The 15369-nt window shown below is 29.7% G+C and overlaps 2 protein-coding genes across 2 annotated transcripts; both read left to right on the plus strand.

The window, feature by feature from the left end:
- The first annotated feature begins 605 nt into the window (after positions 1-605).
- On the plus strand, positions 606-1471 carry LOC106753857 (protein RADIALIS-like 3). The gene is made up of 2 exons (XM_014635724.2): positions 606-960; positions 1220-1471. The coding sequence occupies exons 1-2, from the start codon at positions 704-706 to the stop codon at positions 1242-1244; spliced, it is 282 nt and encodes a 93-aa protein (XP_014491210.1). The 5' UTR covers positions 606-703; the 3' UTR covers positions 1245-1471.
- Positions 1472-10605: 9134 nt separating this feature from the next.
- Positions 10606-13762, plus strand: LOC106753793 (putative SWI/SNF-related matrix-associated actin-dependent regulator of chromatin subfamily A member 3-like 1). Its single transcript, XM_014635650.2, has 3 exons — positions 10606-12035; positions 12269-12560; positions 12817-13762. Exons 1-3 carry the CDS (start codon positions 10674-10676, stop codon positions 13629-13631), a joined length of 2469 nt encoding a protein of 822 aa, XP_014491136.2. The 5' UTR covers positions 10606-10673; the 3' UTR covers positions 13632-13762.
- Positions 13763-15369: the final 1607 nt, after the last annotated feature.

The raw sequence follows: 15369 nt of genomic DNA on the forward strand, positions 1-15369 counted from the left end.
ATTCACTGGATTTGAACCTGGACCCACCCAAGACCCTGCGAGTAAGAGAATAAAATAAAGATAGGCATTAGCTGACCTATCAGATAGAGTGTTCTTCTGCATACGTTCTTATGTTTTCAACCACAACCCAACTTTGTTGTCTAAAACAAACACCCTCGTTGTGTCCCTTTGCTAAACTCTTCATATCTGCCAAACCAAAACTACTTACAAATCAGTTTTCATTGGCTGTAAAAATGGACATGCTTAATTACAATATTTTGGACTAATTTGTATAATATATGTATTTCTTCTCTTGAAGTGGGTGAAGGGTAAGAGGAAAACAGAAGAAATAAAAAAAAAAAAAAAAAAAAAAAAAAAAAAAAAGTTATAAAAAGCTCTTGGCTAGTCTTATCAATACATCCACTGGTTTTTACTGTGTGAAGATACTGATTCTCCAATTTCTTGGGCCAGCTGAATTCCATGGTTACTAAGAAGACAAATCATAATAATTCTATTTCATTTCGGCAAGATTTTGATGCCAACTGGCACTACCCCACCTAATACCTTCCATTGTGCTTATAAAAGGAGCACACATTGCTACCTCTCAACATATCAGCTCTTCCTTGAGTCTGATCATTACACACACACTCTTCAGCCTTCACAACACCTTTGCTACCGACTCAGTCTCATTTAACATCTTCATTTCTTTTCCTTCCTGAAACAAATGGCATCAAGTTCAATGTCAGCCTCAGGCTCATGGAGTGTCAAGGACAACAAGGCCTTTGAGAAGGCTCTTGCTGTTTACGACAAGGACACCCCCGACCGTTGGTACAATGTTGCCCATGCTGTTGGTGGCAAAACTCCAGAGGAAGTGAAGAGACACTATGAACTCCTTGTCCAGGATGTTAAACATATTGAATCAGGACGAGTGCCATTCCCAAATTACAAGAAAACTGCATCCTCTGATCAGGAGGAGAAAAGGTACCATTTCCTTTCATTACAAATACTTTAATCACTGTATGATTAGTTCATCATCTAATAAATCAACAAAAACTTGTTTTACTTATCTGACTTAGGAAAAACTTGTGACAAAAAGAAAACAGTGATTGCACAACAATAGAGGGCAAAGAATAATCTCTCAATCAAGAAAGAAGTTTATTTGCAATAGTTAAAATGATATCCACCAACCAACAACTTTTTAGATCTTCTTGACTCTAATATTTTATTTTCCTTTTGACAGACTGAGGAATTTGAACCTCCAGTGACCCATCGGCAACAACAACAACAAATTGATTTTCTAATTTTCATCAACCAACATCTTCAGTTTCCAGCATCCCTGGTAGTACTACGTGGTGCTATGTCACACATAATTGCTAGTGCAATGGCACTTTAGGCTATTTTAGTCATAAGAATCATATCTCCCGTGATTCCATCTTGTATTTTCTTGTCGTTGAAGCTGCCTCTAAAAGAGTCAGTGACCGTTTCAGTTTCTAGTCCTAAATAAATTTATAATTTTATCGTATGTTTAATTACTATAACGTACGTCAGTTACCTTGTTCTTCAATAACAGAGAAAATAGTTCCCTAGAGGAACCTATATATGAAGGATGAACAAACAATAAATGCAGAAAAAATAATTATCATGAAAAATAGGTACATTAAACTCTTACTAGCAGGATCTTTGCTGATCTTGATTCTTTCATAATTATAGCTGGAATTACTCAGACATGAACTCTATGAAACCACTGCATTTAACACTCAAATGAAAAAGAAGCGGGAAAAGTTGTTTTGAAGGTTTAATACAGACCTAATTAAGGTTTAAACACTCTCATTAAAAACATGATTAGTAAGGACAGTTTGTCATTGTTTTAATATAACTGTTTAGTTCTTTGTAAGTGAAGTAAGATGAATTTAAGACAATGGTTTTATAGTAAGTCTTTAGGAAGTTTGTTCATCCTGTAGTACACAATCATTGCTTGAAGGAGCTTTCTAACAGTAGACAAAATATGGGAATTGAAAAGAAACTTTTTTTTCCTCGTAGTCAATAAATAAGTTATATAAATTACAAGTAAATTAAATTTAAAAAACCCATTTTCCATCAACCTTCGCTTTTCTTGTTCTCTCTATTGTTGCATGTCTCATTCAGGGGGGAAATAATTTTATATTTGGAACCCATAACGTCATTTCCTTCTTATTCTCTTTCGCAAATAAGCAGTTGAATTTGGTATTTTCTACCTGTCTAATAATCATTTTAATAATGCCAAAAATATGAAGAAGGAGAAGAAGAAAAATGTTTAAGAAGAACCAGATTTCATGGCGATATTTTCTTTATCGTTGGAATAGTGTTATAGTCGTACGCTTACCCTCTATTATGTATTTCACTGCTCATAGATGTTGTAAAATCGTTCACGTGATTATACAGTTATGTTGATGAAACATTTCAGCTGTTTATAGTAATAAAATCAATTTTTGTTCCGTAGATTAAGGCTTACGCATAAGCAGAAAACAAATCACGAAAGTTGTAATTATAGTAAGTATGATCCTGTTGGAGAGGTTAAAGCGAAGTAAGAAAATCGAAGTCCATTAAGATAGACATAGCCATAGGTTAGTTCAACAACCTTTTCCTTACAACTCTATAATACTAATGGTCCCCTTAATTGGGAACATTTATTTTCTTTTTAAAAGTTATCGCAATTGCAAAAACCTATGTTTGTTTTGTTTTTTTGTCAATAGTTGTAGGGAGATGGGGAACGAGCAAGGTTACCCAATGGAAAATAGAATGCATCCTTCATTCTTGTGGGGGTAATGTGATGTAAATGATTTTACCATTCCTCCTTAATATCGAGGGAAGGCTAAAATGCTTTAAAGCAAGGAATATATTGGTAACCTAACCCATATTATATGTAATTATTAGAGGATAAAATGTTAATAAGTAAATTTTATGGTTATGTTTTAAATCAAGAGATATATAGATAACCTAACCTATATTATAGGCATAAGAAGATCATTATAGTTGAATAAGTTGATTAATTAGAGGTCAAAATATTAATAATTGAACTTTAAGACTAATTAAAATTTATAAAATTAAATTGTAAAATAAAATTTACACTTATTTATGTAATATAAATTAGTTTTATTTTTAGTTGATATAAGACTTTCAACTCAAATATGTAAAGTATAAGATTAATGAACCAAATTTATTATAATAATTAAGAAATCTCAAGAAAAAGACTTATCCTTATAGAAATTTCGTAATATAAGTAAAAAAATGTAGAGTGTAAGATGGGATTAGATAATGTTTTTGTTAGAATTAATTAATGAATTAATTTTATTATCTGATTCATTTGAAATATTATGATGGTTTAAATATGATTTAATAAAATGTAAAAAACTATTAATTATTATGAAAAGTTATAATAAAATAAAATAAAAACCAACTTGGACATTGATTTATAAAAAGAATTAAGATTTTGTCTTTGGCCATAAGATTATTTCATAATAAACAATCAAGAAAGTGTAAGAGAAGAAAAGAAAGATAAAAAGATATATTGAAAAAAAGAATGTTGAAGAATAGATTGAAAAAGGGTTAAATATGTTTTTAGTCCCTATACTTTGGAGCAATTTTGGTTTTAGTCCCTCTTTCAAACTATGGTACAATTTAGTCCTTCAACTTTAGAAAACTCTGGTTTTAGTCCTTTTTACCAAATTTTTTTAACTTTATTTGTTGTTTCAAACGCGTTTCTCAGTTAACATTGAAGCAAAAATATGTCAAACAATGTAAACAATCCAAATGCTATAATGAAACATGCTTGAAACAACAAATAAAGTTAAAAAAAATTGGTAAAAATGACTAAAATCAGAGTTTTCTAAAGTTGAAGGACTAAATTGTACCTTAGTTTGAAAGAGGGACTAAAACCAAAATCGTCCCAAAGTATAGGGACTAAAAACATATTTAACCCATTGAAAAACGCATTTTCATTCAATCTAGATAAAGTTGATATCCTAATATGATTTGTGTATGAATGTATGAGAATTATAAGTCTTAATGTTCTAAAGTAGTTTTTAGCATGAATTAGAAACATAGAAAAACTACAAATTAATTTACATGGTATCAAAACATATGTTGTTAAATATATGATTATTCTATTATAGTGTTTCTTCAGTTTAAGTTTTTCTTCAACATTAATATGAATCCTAATTTTTGTTGTCCTCAGATAAATCTTAATTATGATTTTAGAGTTATTCTCTAAAATTGAGGAAAACCTAAGTTTTATGTTGTGTAATCATGTTTTCTGTCATCAAATGTTTAAATTCCAATTTTAATTGGAATTTTCCTCCACATCACGACTGGGATTTTGATCGTTATTGAAATTCGAATTTAATGAAAACCATGAATTGGGATATAGAATTAGGATATAAAATCCTGTTAGGAAAATGAGAAAATTCAATATTTTCGTTTTGAAATAATTGAATTGAATTGTTGGTTTTATTTCCTTGTGCACATTGAATTGTGTGACATTGGAAGTTAATTGCAAATTGAAATGGCTTATGTAAACCGTGTTACGTGAATGTGCAATTGAATTGGTTTTTTTTTTTTTCGCTGTGCTTTAATTACAAAATTAAAAGTTACGAATTGAGGTGGATTAGAAAACCCGTATTTGAATTGGATGACAAAATTCACTGTTGCGCGAAATGAAAATCAAGAACTTGGATTGAAAAATCAATCCTATAAGGTAAATTGACATTATGGGTTTCAATTTTATGAAATATAATAATTTATTATGTGAATACTGTATATTTATTTAAAATCAAGGAAAATGCTAATTAATGATATTATTTATTTGAGATCAAGCATGATAAATTTTGTGAAAATTTTAAAAGTTATTTGATTTTAATTTTTTATTTAATTTTATGAATACTTGATTTATAGGTTAATTAAAGTTAATTGTTATAAGACATTTCTAGATCCTTCAAAGATTGATTAGTTGTTCTTATAATTAATGAGTGTGATTGTAAATAATTTTGTATGTGCCTTTAATTTTATTTATATACTCAAAGGTAGTGGGTGATTATAATGTATTTATATTTTAATTATTATTAATGATATATATGATTAGCATCATTATGTTTTTGAATTATTTGATCTCTCAAAGAAGAACATTAGTATGTATAGAATAATTATTTATGTTTGAATCTGTATTTATATTTAATTTTTTTATGACTCCAAGCATTAATGTTAGACATGATAATTGTAGTCTTTATTTATTTTTAGATTTGCTTTCTACATTTGTTCCAATTTTTAATATGTTGAATTTTCATAACTAGAGTGAGCAAGTCTAATTTCACTTAGGTGTAATGGATCTTGATTTGGTCTTTCAAGTTAAAAGTCATGTTGTTATCATTGGTGCTAGTAGCAATGAAGATGAAGTTCATTACAAAACTTGGGAAACGTCAAACAAATTTAACTTGATGTTTATACGAATGAGCATAACAAGCAACATTAAGTCTACTATTCCCAAAGCTGATAATGCCAAAGAGTTTATAAAAAGTTTGGAAGAGCGTTTCCAAACTGTTGACAAGTCGCTCGCTAAAACACCGATGAATACCATGACTACCATGAAATTTGATGATTTGTATACTATGCACGAGCACGTGATCAAGATGACAAACATCAAAGTAAGACTCAAGGTCTAGGAATGATAACGAATGAAAGTTTTATTGTGCACTTCATTTTAAAATCGTTATTGTTTGAGTATGGTATGAATTGTTAAGATCATGAAAGACAAATGGAATGTGCATGAATTGCAAAGTATGCCAGTTTAGGAGAAGACGAGACTGAAAAACTTAGGAAGTCACTTCGTTCATTATGTGAAGAATCAATGAGCTAGAAAGAAAGTTGTAAAGAAACATCGAAAGGGTAAAGAATCATTAAAGATTAACGATCAACCAAAATCCAAAAAAAAATGAGAAATGTCATTTCTGCGGGAAGTTTGGACATTTCCAGACGAACTGCATAAAGTGTAGAGCTTGGTTTGAAAAGAAAGGTGAGCATAATGCTTACATATTTTTTTTAATCAAACTTAATTGAAGTTTCCCATAATACTTGGTGGATTGATTCTAGATGTATGACTCGTGTTTTTAATATGATGTAGAGATTCTTTTCAACTTCAACCATAAACCCAATAAGAAGTTTGTCTTCATGGGAAATAGAGAGAAAGTTTTAGTGGAAGTTGTTAATTGGGACTTATCATTTAATCCTTGACATTAGATATCACGACTTGATGGATGTTTTTTATGTACCTAGTATCACTAGAAATTTAATTTCTTCGTCTAAACTTGATGTTGTTGGATATTCTTTTAACCTATGGCAGCAGTTCCTTGATAAGCCGAGACTATATATGATTTATTGCTTCAGTTATATTTTAACCGAGACATACATTTGCAAAAGTTTTAAAAATGCTATTATGTCATGATATGTTTCGGTTTCTCGTAAATCGAAGCATAATATCCGCTTTAGAAAGTCATGTTTTTATTAGTGGGTTGACGAGTTGCAAAATAAATTTGTATTTGGAAATTTATGCAGAATGTGGCTTTCAATAAAAGGAATAATCATTTAAAAAAATAGCTTATAACTACGATTGTGATAGAAATGAAATTAGGAGTTTATGGATTTTGGCGTTGCTACTCGTTCTTTAGAAATTGTCATATCTTAATTCAAAACATTCTTTTTTTATTTTTTTATTTCCAACAGCAGTCCTTATTTAATCATCGTTATTTATGTACTTTTAATGAAGACTTTAAGACCATCATCGAAGACTTTAAGACCATCATCGATTGCTTCATCTTTCAACTACGGTTGAAACTACGACGATTATAAAATCGTCATTATAGACCTATTTTAACTATTATTGAAATTTCAATCTCCAACACTGTAGGTTATTTCAATCAAGGAATAAATTTCAAATTTTGAACAACTATGTTATTACTTTGTTACAATAATTTAGCTTAATTAAACTTTTGGTCCTTTAACTTTTTTTGGAAAATTCAATTAAGCTTATAAGTCTTAAGTGGTACAATTAAATCCTCTAGTTTTTTAAAATGATCAAATGAGGTCATTTCTCTTATGTTTTTCATTTTTTTAATTTTTAATTTTTTTACTTCGTGTCAGGTCATTGCCGTGCCACATGTTTGTATAATGACACATGTCAATGTTATTGTTACGTGATAGTGTTTTGATTTTAATTTTGTCCCTATATTTAAAATTTTGACTCAATTTAATCCTTATTTTTTTTTTAAATAGAATAATGTTATCCCTATTTAAAATATGACAAAATTAATAATTAAGCTTAATTATAACTTATATATACATGTTAAAATATATTTTTATATAATTTATACATCAAATAGCTCCACTTAAATATTGAAATGGATATTATTTTATACATTTTTAATTTCAATAAAAGAAATTCCTATTTTAAACTTATTATATATTAAGTTAAAACATGTAAATGTATTTGTTACATTAAATTTAGGGTTAAATATGTTTTTAGTCCCTATACTTTGAGGCGATTTTGGTTTTAGTCCATTTTCAAACTATGGTACAATTTAGTCCTTCAACTTTAGAAAACTCTGGTTTTAGTCCTTTTTACCAAATATTTTTATTTTTATTTGTTGTTTCAAAAGCTTTTCTAAGTTAACATTGAAGTAAAAATGTGTCAAACAGTGTAAACAATCCAAATGCTATAATAAAGCGTGCTTGAAACAACAAATAAAGTTAAAAAAATTTGGTAAAAATGACTAAAACCAGAATTTTCTAAAATTGAAGGACTAAATTGTACCATAGTTTGAAAATGGACTAAAACCAAAATCACCTCAAATTATAGGGACTAAAAACATATTTAACCCTTACATTTATAAATAAACAATAACAAAACAAATACATTTTTTTAATTATTTCAAATATTAAAATTTAAAAATTACAAGTTTCTTTTATATGTTTACATTTTTAATATTTTAAAAAACTATAAGTTTAAAAATGTATAAAATAAAATTAATTTTAATATTTAGGTGGAGTGATTTGATATATAAATTTAAAAATATTATTTTAAGATGTATATATAAGTTGTAATTAAGATAGTTACTAATTTGGTCTCATTTTAGATATCTCATTTTCGAGATGGACACTGTTCAATTTAAAAAAAAAATAAAACTAAATTGAGTCAACATTTCAAATATAAGGACTATATTAAATATAAACATGTGACACTGATACTAATAGGTAACACCGACATTAACACGTGACAATGCAACTATCACGTATCGTAACAATGACTTAACATGTGTCCTAAGACATGGCAAAAAGAAAATTAAAAACTGAAAAAATAAATAAATAAAAAAATTTGAAAAAACTGATAAATGACATATATAAATATGACGTTAACACTAATATAATAAAAAATACCTTACTGGATCATTTTAAAAAACCAGAGGAGTTAATTACACCAAATAAGAATTACAACTTCAATTAAATTTTTCAAACAAATTAGAAAACCAAAAGTAGAATTAAGCCAATAATTTAAAATTACTTGGATTCATAAATGAGATATAAGCTTTCAAGATCACTAATTTTAGTATTGGAAAATAAGAGACACCATATTCTTAATATGTGTAATTTATCCAAATTAGGTTTAATTTATTGTAACCTTTTATATACCTAATTACCTTTAAGTGGATTAAATTGAATTTATATTTAAATGATTGTTAAAAATTTATTTTAAATAAATATTATTCAATAATTTTGATTTTATAAAGTAACATTATTATTTATAGGGATGTTTTGAGTTGGGTAGGATTTGGATAAATCTATTATTTCAATCCACTAATAATAAAGAGTAAGGTTGGATTAGAATATGTTAAATACAATCCAACCAAACTCAACTCATTCTTAAGCTGGTTAGATTAAGTTGGATTAATTGGATCAATATGTTACCTTTTTTTTCTTTTATAACATTATAATTTTTAAGTATCAACCTAATTAAAAAGTAACACAATCTCTACAAAAGTTTATCCAAGGTTTCAAGTAAGCCAATAAGCTTAAGTCATTTAAATTTGTTTAAACTAATTGACAAAATAAACTAATTTATAAAATATAAAGAAAAACATAACACAATCTACTAGTATGTTTGGGATTAAGTCTTTAGTCCATCATAGGAAACTCATCACTTAATCAATACAAGAATGAGTTACTTTTGATTAGGTCAAGTTTGATCTAATGATAAATGAAACTAAACCCAATTTAAGTGAGTTAAATTGTCTAGTAACCCGATTTAATAAACATCTCTAAATGTTTATAACATATACTTAAAGAGTAATTATATGATAAAACATAAGAAAACTAAAATAAATTCGTTAGATAGTGAATATTTTGTTTTGATTTAATGTACTAAAAATGTATAACTTAATCATTTTAACTCAAACTTAAAAAAAATATAATGTGGTATGAGATAAAGTTATAGGTTATTGGCTTACATATGTATTTGCTTATATCTTACGTTTTTTTTTCACGTCACTTTTATAGTGTATTTGGATAGATAATATTACGAGGATAATTCATTTTTATATAGGAATTGAAATACTTTATGACAATAATGTGATGTTTAGGTAAGAATTTCAAAAGAATTTGTTTGGCTTAGATATTGTACGAATATCTACTTTCAATTTATGTTGATTACGGTTTTTTCTATTGATGTTGATAGCAATTTTTTGTATTTAAATTGTTAGGATCATTGTGTTGTTGTTGAGGACCACAACACTTATGCCTTGATATTAGTTAATGTTTTCTTTACTAATGTCAAGAAGACAACTTTTTATATGGTTAGATTTTGGTGTTGATGTTTATATATATAAAAGATTTGTTAACTTGTGTATGCTTTTTTGTTCAGTTGGTATATTTTAACCATGTGTATCAAATTTTAATAAATAAAAATATTTTATATATTATGGATTTTAAGTTTTAAGATCAATATTAATACTATGGACAAAAATAATATTATTAATAACTATTTAATATTTCTATAAGTAGACAAAAATATCAATACTATTGATAAAAATAGTATTATTAATACTATTTAACATTAATTCTAAGTTTTTAGTAGAGAAAAATAATTGAAAAGTAAAATTAATTAATATCAATATTAATACTTTTTATTTATTAATAACTATTTAATATTTCAATAATTTTTTATTAGTAGTTAAAATACTTTATTTAAATGAACCAAAATTTAGTAAATTTATATTATATAATTCAAAGTAAAATATTTGAAATGAGATTAATCCAAATTTAATGCATTTGAGTATTTTTAAATTTGTAAAATTTATTTTTTCAAATGAAAGGTTAAGATTATGTTTGGTATAATAGAAAGAGAAGGAAAGATGATCCAATATATTAATAAAATAAAATAATTCAGAGCGGGAAAGTTGAAAATTTAAACCCACCTAAAAACTTTTTTTTTTTCAAAAAGTGAAAAACAAAACATGAAAACTCTACTAAAAAAAATAAAAAAAATAGTATAAATGAAAAGAAAAAAAATGAAAAGACAGGTGTAGAAGTTTGTTGGTGTTTAAATAGCTCTTGAATTCAAAATGAAAAACCCCTAACGGGTGAATGCAGAATCCAAGAAGTCAAGAACCAACACCATGGATTCGGGAGACGACAAGACAGCTTCAGCCTCCTCATCGTCAGAATTATTCCTTCTCGGCTTCATCGAGGCCAACATCGTTGGCGTGCAGCACCATCACGCCACTATCAGCGGCCGCGCCGTCGTCGTTCTCCACCGTGAGCCCGACAACATCCACGACGCCAACGCCATCAAAGTCACCAACATCCACGGAGACCACGTCGGCTACATTGAACGCGCCGTCGCAGCCGTCCTCACCCCTCTCATCGACAACGAACTTATCACCGTCGCAGCCATCGTACCCGACGCCCGCAAAACCTACCGAATCCTCTGCCAAATCCACATCTTCGCTCGCCTCCAAGACTTTGAAGTCGTCAAATGTGCCCTTTCCCGTTGCCCCTGCAGACTCATCAACGAATCCGAGGCCGCCTTCACCCTCTCTGACTCCGCCGCCGTTAAAGCCACCAAGGCAGTGAAGAACACCATGACCGTCGACGCCATTTTCAGCCTCATGAACAGCAACCTTGCCAATAAGAACCGCGCCATCGATTTCTTGGAGCCTCCGAGGAGCATCATCAGAACCGAGCTTCTCCCTCACCAGAAGGAGGGTCTCGCGTGGCTCGTTCGCAGAGAAAAAACTGATGACTTGCCACCCTTTTGGGAAGAAAACGATGGGAAGTTCGTAAATATTTTAACCGATTATCAGACCGATAAAAGGCCTGACCCCTTGCGAGGTGGTATCGTCGCCGATGAGATGGGGTTGGGAAAGACCTTAACTCTGCTTTCTCTGATTGCTTTTGATAAAATGAGCCTAATGGGTGTCTCTATGAAATGTAGAACGGATGGAATGTGGGTTTCTTTAGAGAAGCGACGCAGGAATGAAATTGAGGGCTACCGTGGAACCGGATTGAGAACAAATGCAACGTTGGTGGTGTGTCCTCCTTCTGCTATGTCGGCATGGATAACGCAATTAGAGGATCACAGTGTACCTGGTGCATTGAAGACTTACTTGTATTATGGGGAAAGAAGGACAGAGGACACTGAGGAGCTAAAGAAGTATGATTTGGTATTGACTACTTACACTACTTTGTCCAATGAATTGGACCAGATGCCGGCGAAGCAAATGGAGTGGCGGAGAATTATATTGGACGAAGCACACACCATCAAGAATTTCACTGCCAACCAGAGTAAGACGGTTTTCGGGTTGAAAGGCCAGTACAGATGGGCAGTCACAGGGACACCGATTCAAAGTGGTTGCATTGATTTGTATTCTTTTATGGTCTTTTTGCGGTTTCAGCCGTTTTCGGAGCGAAGATATTGGAAAAATTTGGTGCAAACCCCTCTTAATCTGGGTATGGAAAACGGGTTCACACGGTTGCAGGTAATACAATGTATGGTTAGTCTTTTTCTTCACAATATGATATGGTTGCCATTGCAAGTGGACATAAGCTGTAGTGTAACGTTAGTTTAGTCTTTATCTAGTTTATTTGGAGCCGTGAAATGTTGAAATGCAGTTGAATTTTTTGTAATTTTAATGATAGATTAATAATTATTCTTATTGTATTTTTTGTCTTGTATTTTTGTGTAAGGTTACGTTTGTGGTTTGTTTTGTAGATTTTGATGGGAGCAATTGCTTTGCGAAGAACAAAAGATTTGGCATTGACGTGTCTGCCACCTAAAACCATTGAGATTTGTTATGTTGAGCTTTCTATGGAAGAACGGCAGCTGTATGAGAGGGAGAAAGAGAAAATAAAGGCATTGTTGAGAAGAAAACATACCCGTGAGAGCAATACACTTGCCGAGTATAGCGAAGTGCTAAATAGTTTTCTAATACTCCGTCAAATCTGTGCTGATTTGAAATTGTGTAAATTTCAGTCAGATAGCAGCAGCATCACAGATAGTGAAGGTAAAATTTTGCCTTAACAGATGTATCTTTAATTTTGTCCCTTTTTATTGTTGGAATTTGCTTTCGACCATTTGCAAAATGACGCCTGTTGGTAAGTTTGTTATGCAGCAAACATAGATTTGAAAATATGTTTTGACTGTCATGTCACTATACATATGGATCTTTGTATAGACTCTGAAACTTGCTTTTATGTGTATTTGTTGAGGTGAGTTATGTTATGAAGAATGTCTGACATAAGGTTTTATTGCACTAACAGGAGAAAGAATTATATCTTATAATCCCGAATTGCTGCAAAAATTACTGGGACAGCTGGAAGAAGGTGAAGATATTGAATGTCCAATCTGTTTATCTCCTCCAATGGAAATTGTGATCACACGTTGTGCTCACATTTTCTGTCGTCCGTGTATACTGAGATCTCTAGAAGAGAGGAAAAAAAATGGTTGTCCTCTTTGTCGGCAAAAACTCTCACCAGAATCTGATATATTCTCACCCCCTCCCCAGCCAGAGACAGACACTGCTGAACTGAGCTCAGCCTCAGAAAAACCGCTATCGTCCAAGGTTTCTACTCTGATAAAATGTCTGGATGAATCAAGAGACCAAAATCCAGGTGTAAAGTCAGTTGTATTTTCACAATTTCGAAAGTTGCTGTGTTTACTTGAAGAGCCTCTGAATGCAGCTGGTTTCAAGACTCTGCGTCTTGATGGGAAAATGAATGCTAAACAGAGAGCCAATGTTGTTGAGCAGTTTCAAGCCGGAGGAAGTGATAGTTGTCCAACTGTTCTGCTTGCAAGCCTGAGGGCTTCAAGTTCAGGTGTAAATCTGACAGCTGCCTCTAGACTCTACTTTATGGAGCCATGGTGGAACCATGCAGTTGAGGAACAGGCAATGGACCGTGTCCACCGCATTGGACAGAACAAGCCCGTAAAGATTGTTCGATTCATTGCTCAAAACAGCTTTGAGGAGAAAATGTTGGTGTTGCAGGAAAGGAGGAAACGACTGTCGAAAGAACCATATGCGACGCAAAGTAAGGGCATTGACTATCGTGATATGCAATTCCTTCTAGATTCTTAGAGATTGTTATAAATCAATGAATTTGATTTTTTTGTCGGTTTTATTACCTCAAACTTTTGACCTGAACAACGAAGGAAGGTGTCTACTTTTTTGTGTACAGAATTAAATCCATTGGACTTAACTTTTTTGAATGATTGTGAACAGCTAAAGTTTCTGTATGATTTTCGTTTTTTTTGGTTTAGAAGAGATTTCTATTCATTGGATTCCAAAAGGGTACTCAAAACTCTGCGAGATTTCACTCCATGCATGAGTTTGCATGTTCAACAACTTCACCGATGATAGAAACCTGAGAGAAAATAATGCATCATATCTAATAACTAGTAGAATTAGAAAATAGAAAAAACAGAAAATGATGTAAATTAATTGGCAATTTATACCAAAAATATATTAATTCTAGAAATTAACTTGACCATAGCTAATAATACTCGAAATTTAATTAAAAAATTGTACCGACTCATATCTAAATTAAATTAAAAGTTGGTATATCACATAACAAAATTTAGTAAAATATTTGTTTTGAAATGACTTTAGTATAATATGATTATGAAATGATTAAGACTTTGACACAAAACAACTTATTTGATTAATTCAAATACTCAGTAATATCTGACAACTTTTTTTATTTAGCAATAGATAATTATCATCTAACGTTATAATTTAATTGTAATTTGATGTACTAATGTTTCATAATTGATGCAATGACACCATAATTAAATTATATATGCATTAAATATCATCAAAATTGAAATAAATTTATTATTAAAGTATAAAACATGTATTTTCTACCAATTTATGGTTAAAAATATTAACTATTTATTTTTTATTAAGACTAAATATAATTTGATTGTGATTTTATATAGCTATTTTTTTATGATTGATGAAACTAATGACACTATGGTCAACTTACATATGTATTAGATACCGTCGAAATTGAGATAAATTTAAGATTAAAAATATTTTTAGAAATAAAATTGAAATTCGTCCTTTTTGAAACTTTAATAAATTTTAGTTTTCGAAACTTTAATAAATTTAAGACTAGTTTATGTTTGATTATCCTATTTTCATCTTGACATTAAAAATTCATTATTATCCCTATCTCTATTAGAAAAATGTATAAATTTATACTCGCATCTATACCTAACAATTTAAGATTCAAAATATTAATTAAATATTTTTTTATTAAGAGAGTTACAATCAAACATCATAATTTTTATCTATTCTTTTCATAATAGATGCAACTAATAACAATATGATCAAATACATATGAATTAAATACTATTAAAATTGAAATAAATTTATTATTGTAAATATGTTACTTTATTTATTATAATGTGTATTCATAAATTTCTTGAAATTCATTAATCAACATAGTAGGTGTCCAAATAATATAAATATCTACATAACTTTTAACAATTACTTATATTACAAAATAATAAAGATGTAATATATAGTTATTATTAAGAAAAAAGCTATAAGTATTGGATAAAGCACAATTCATAATATCTAAATAGTTTTTAATTATGTGGATGGAAATGGATACAGGGACACCAAAATAGTGAATATGTACGTACTAATTTTTGTCTCCATATTCAATGTAGAAAATAAAATATTACTTATATTCATAGTGAGTTAATATATAGGAATCTTTTATCCAAGTCCGGATGGGCTTGAATATAGTCATATTTCAATAATGTTATAATAATTTTGGTTTTGACATATTTTTGGAGTAAAAGTAAAC

The sequence above is a fragment of the Vigna radiata genome, unplaced genomic scaffold (assembly GCF_000741045.1).
Source record: "Vigna radiata var. radiata cultivar VC1973A unplaced genomic scaffold, Vradiata_ver6 scaffold_7, whole genome shotgun sequence".
Lineage (NCBI taxonomy): Eukaryota > Viridiplantae > Streptophyta > Magnoliopsida > Fabales > Fabaceae > Vigna > Vigna radiata.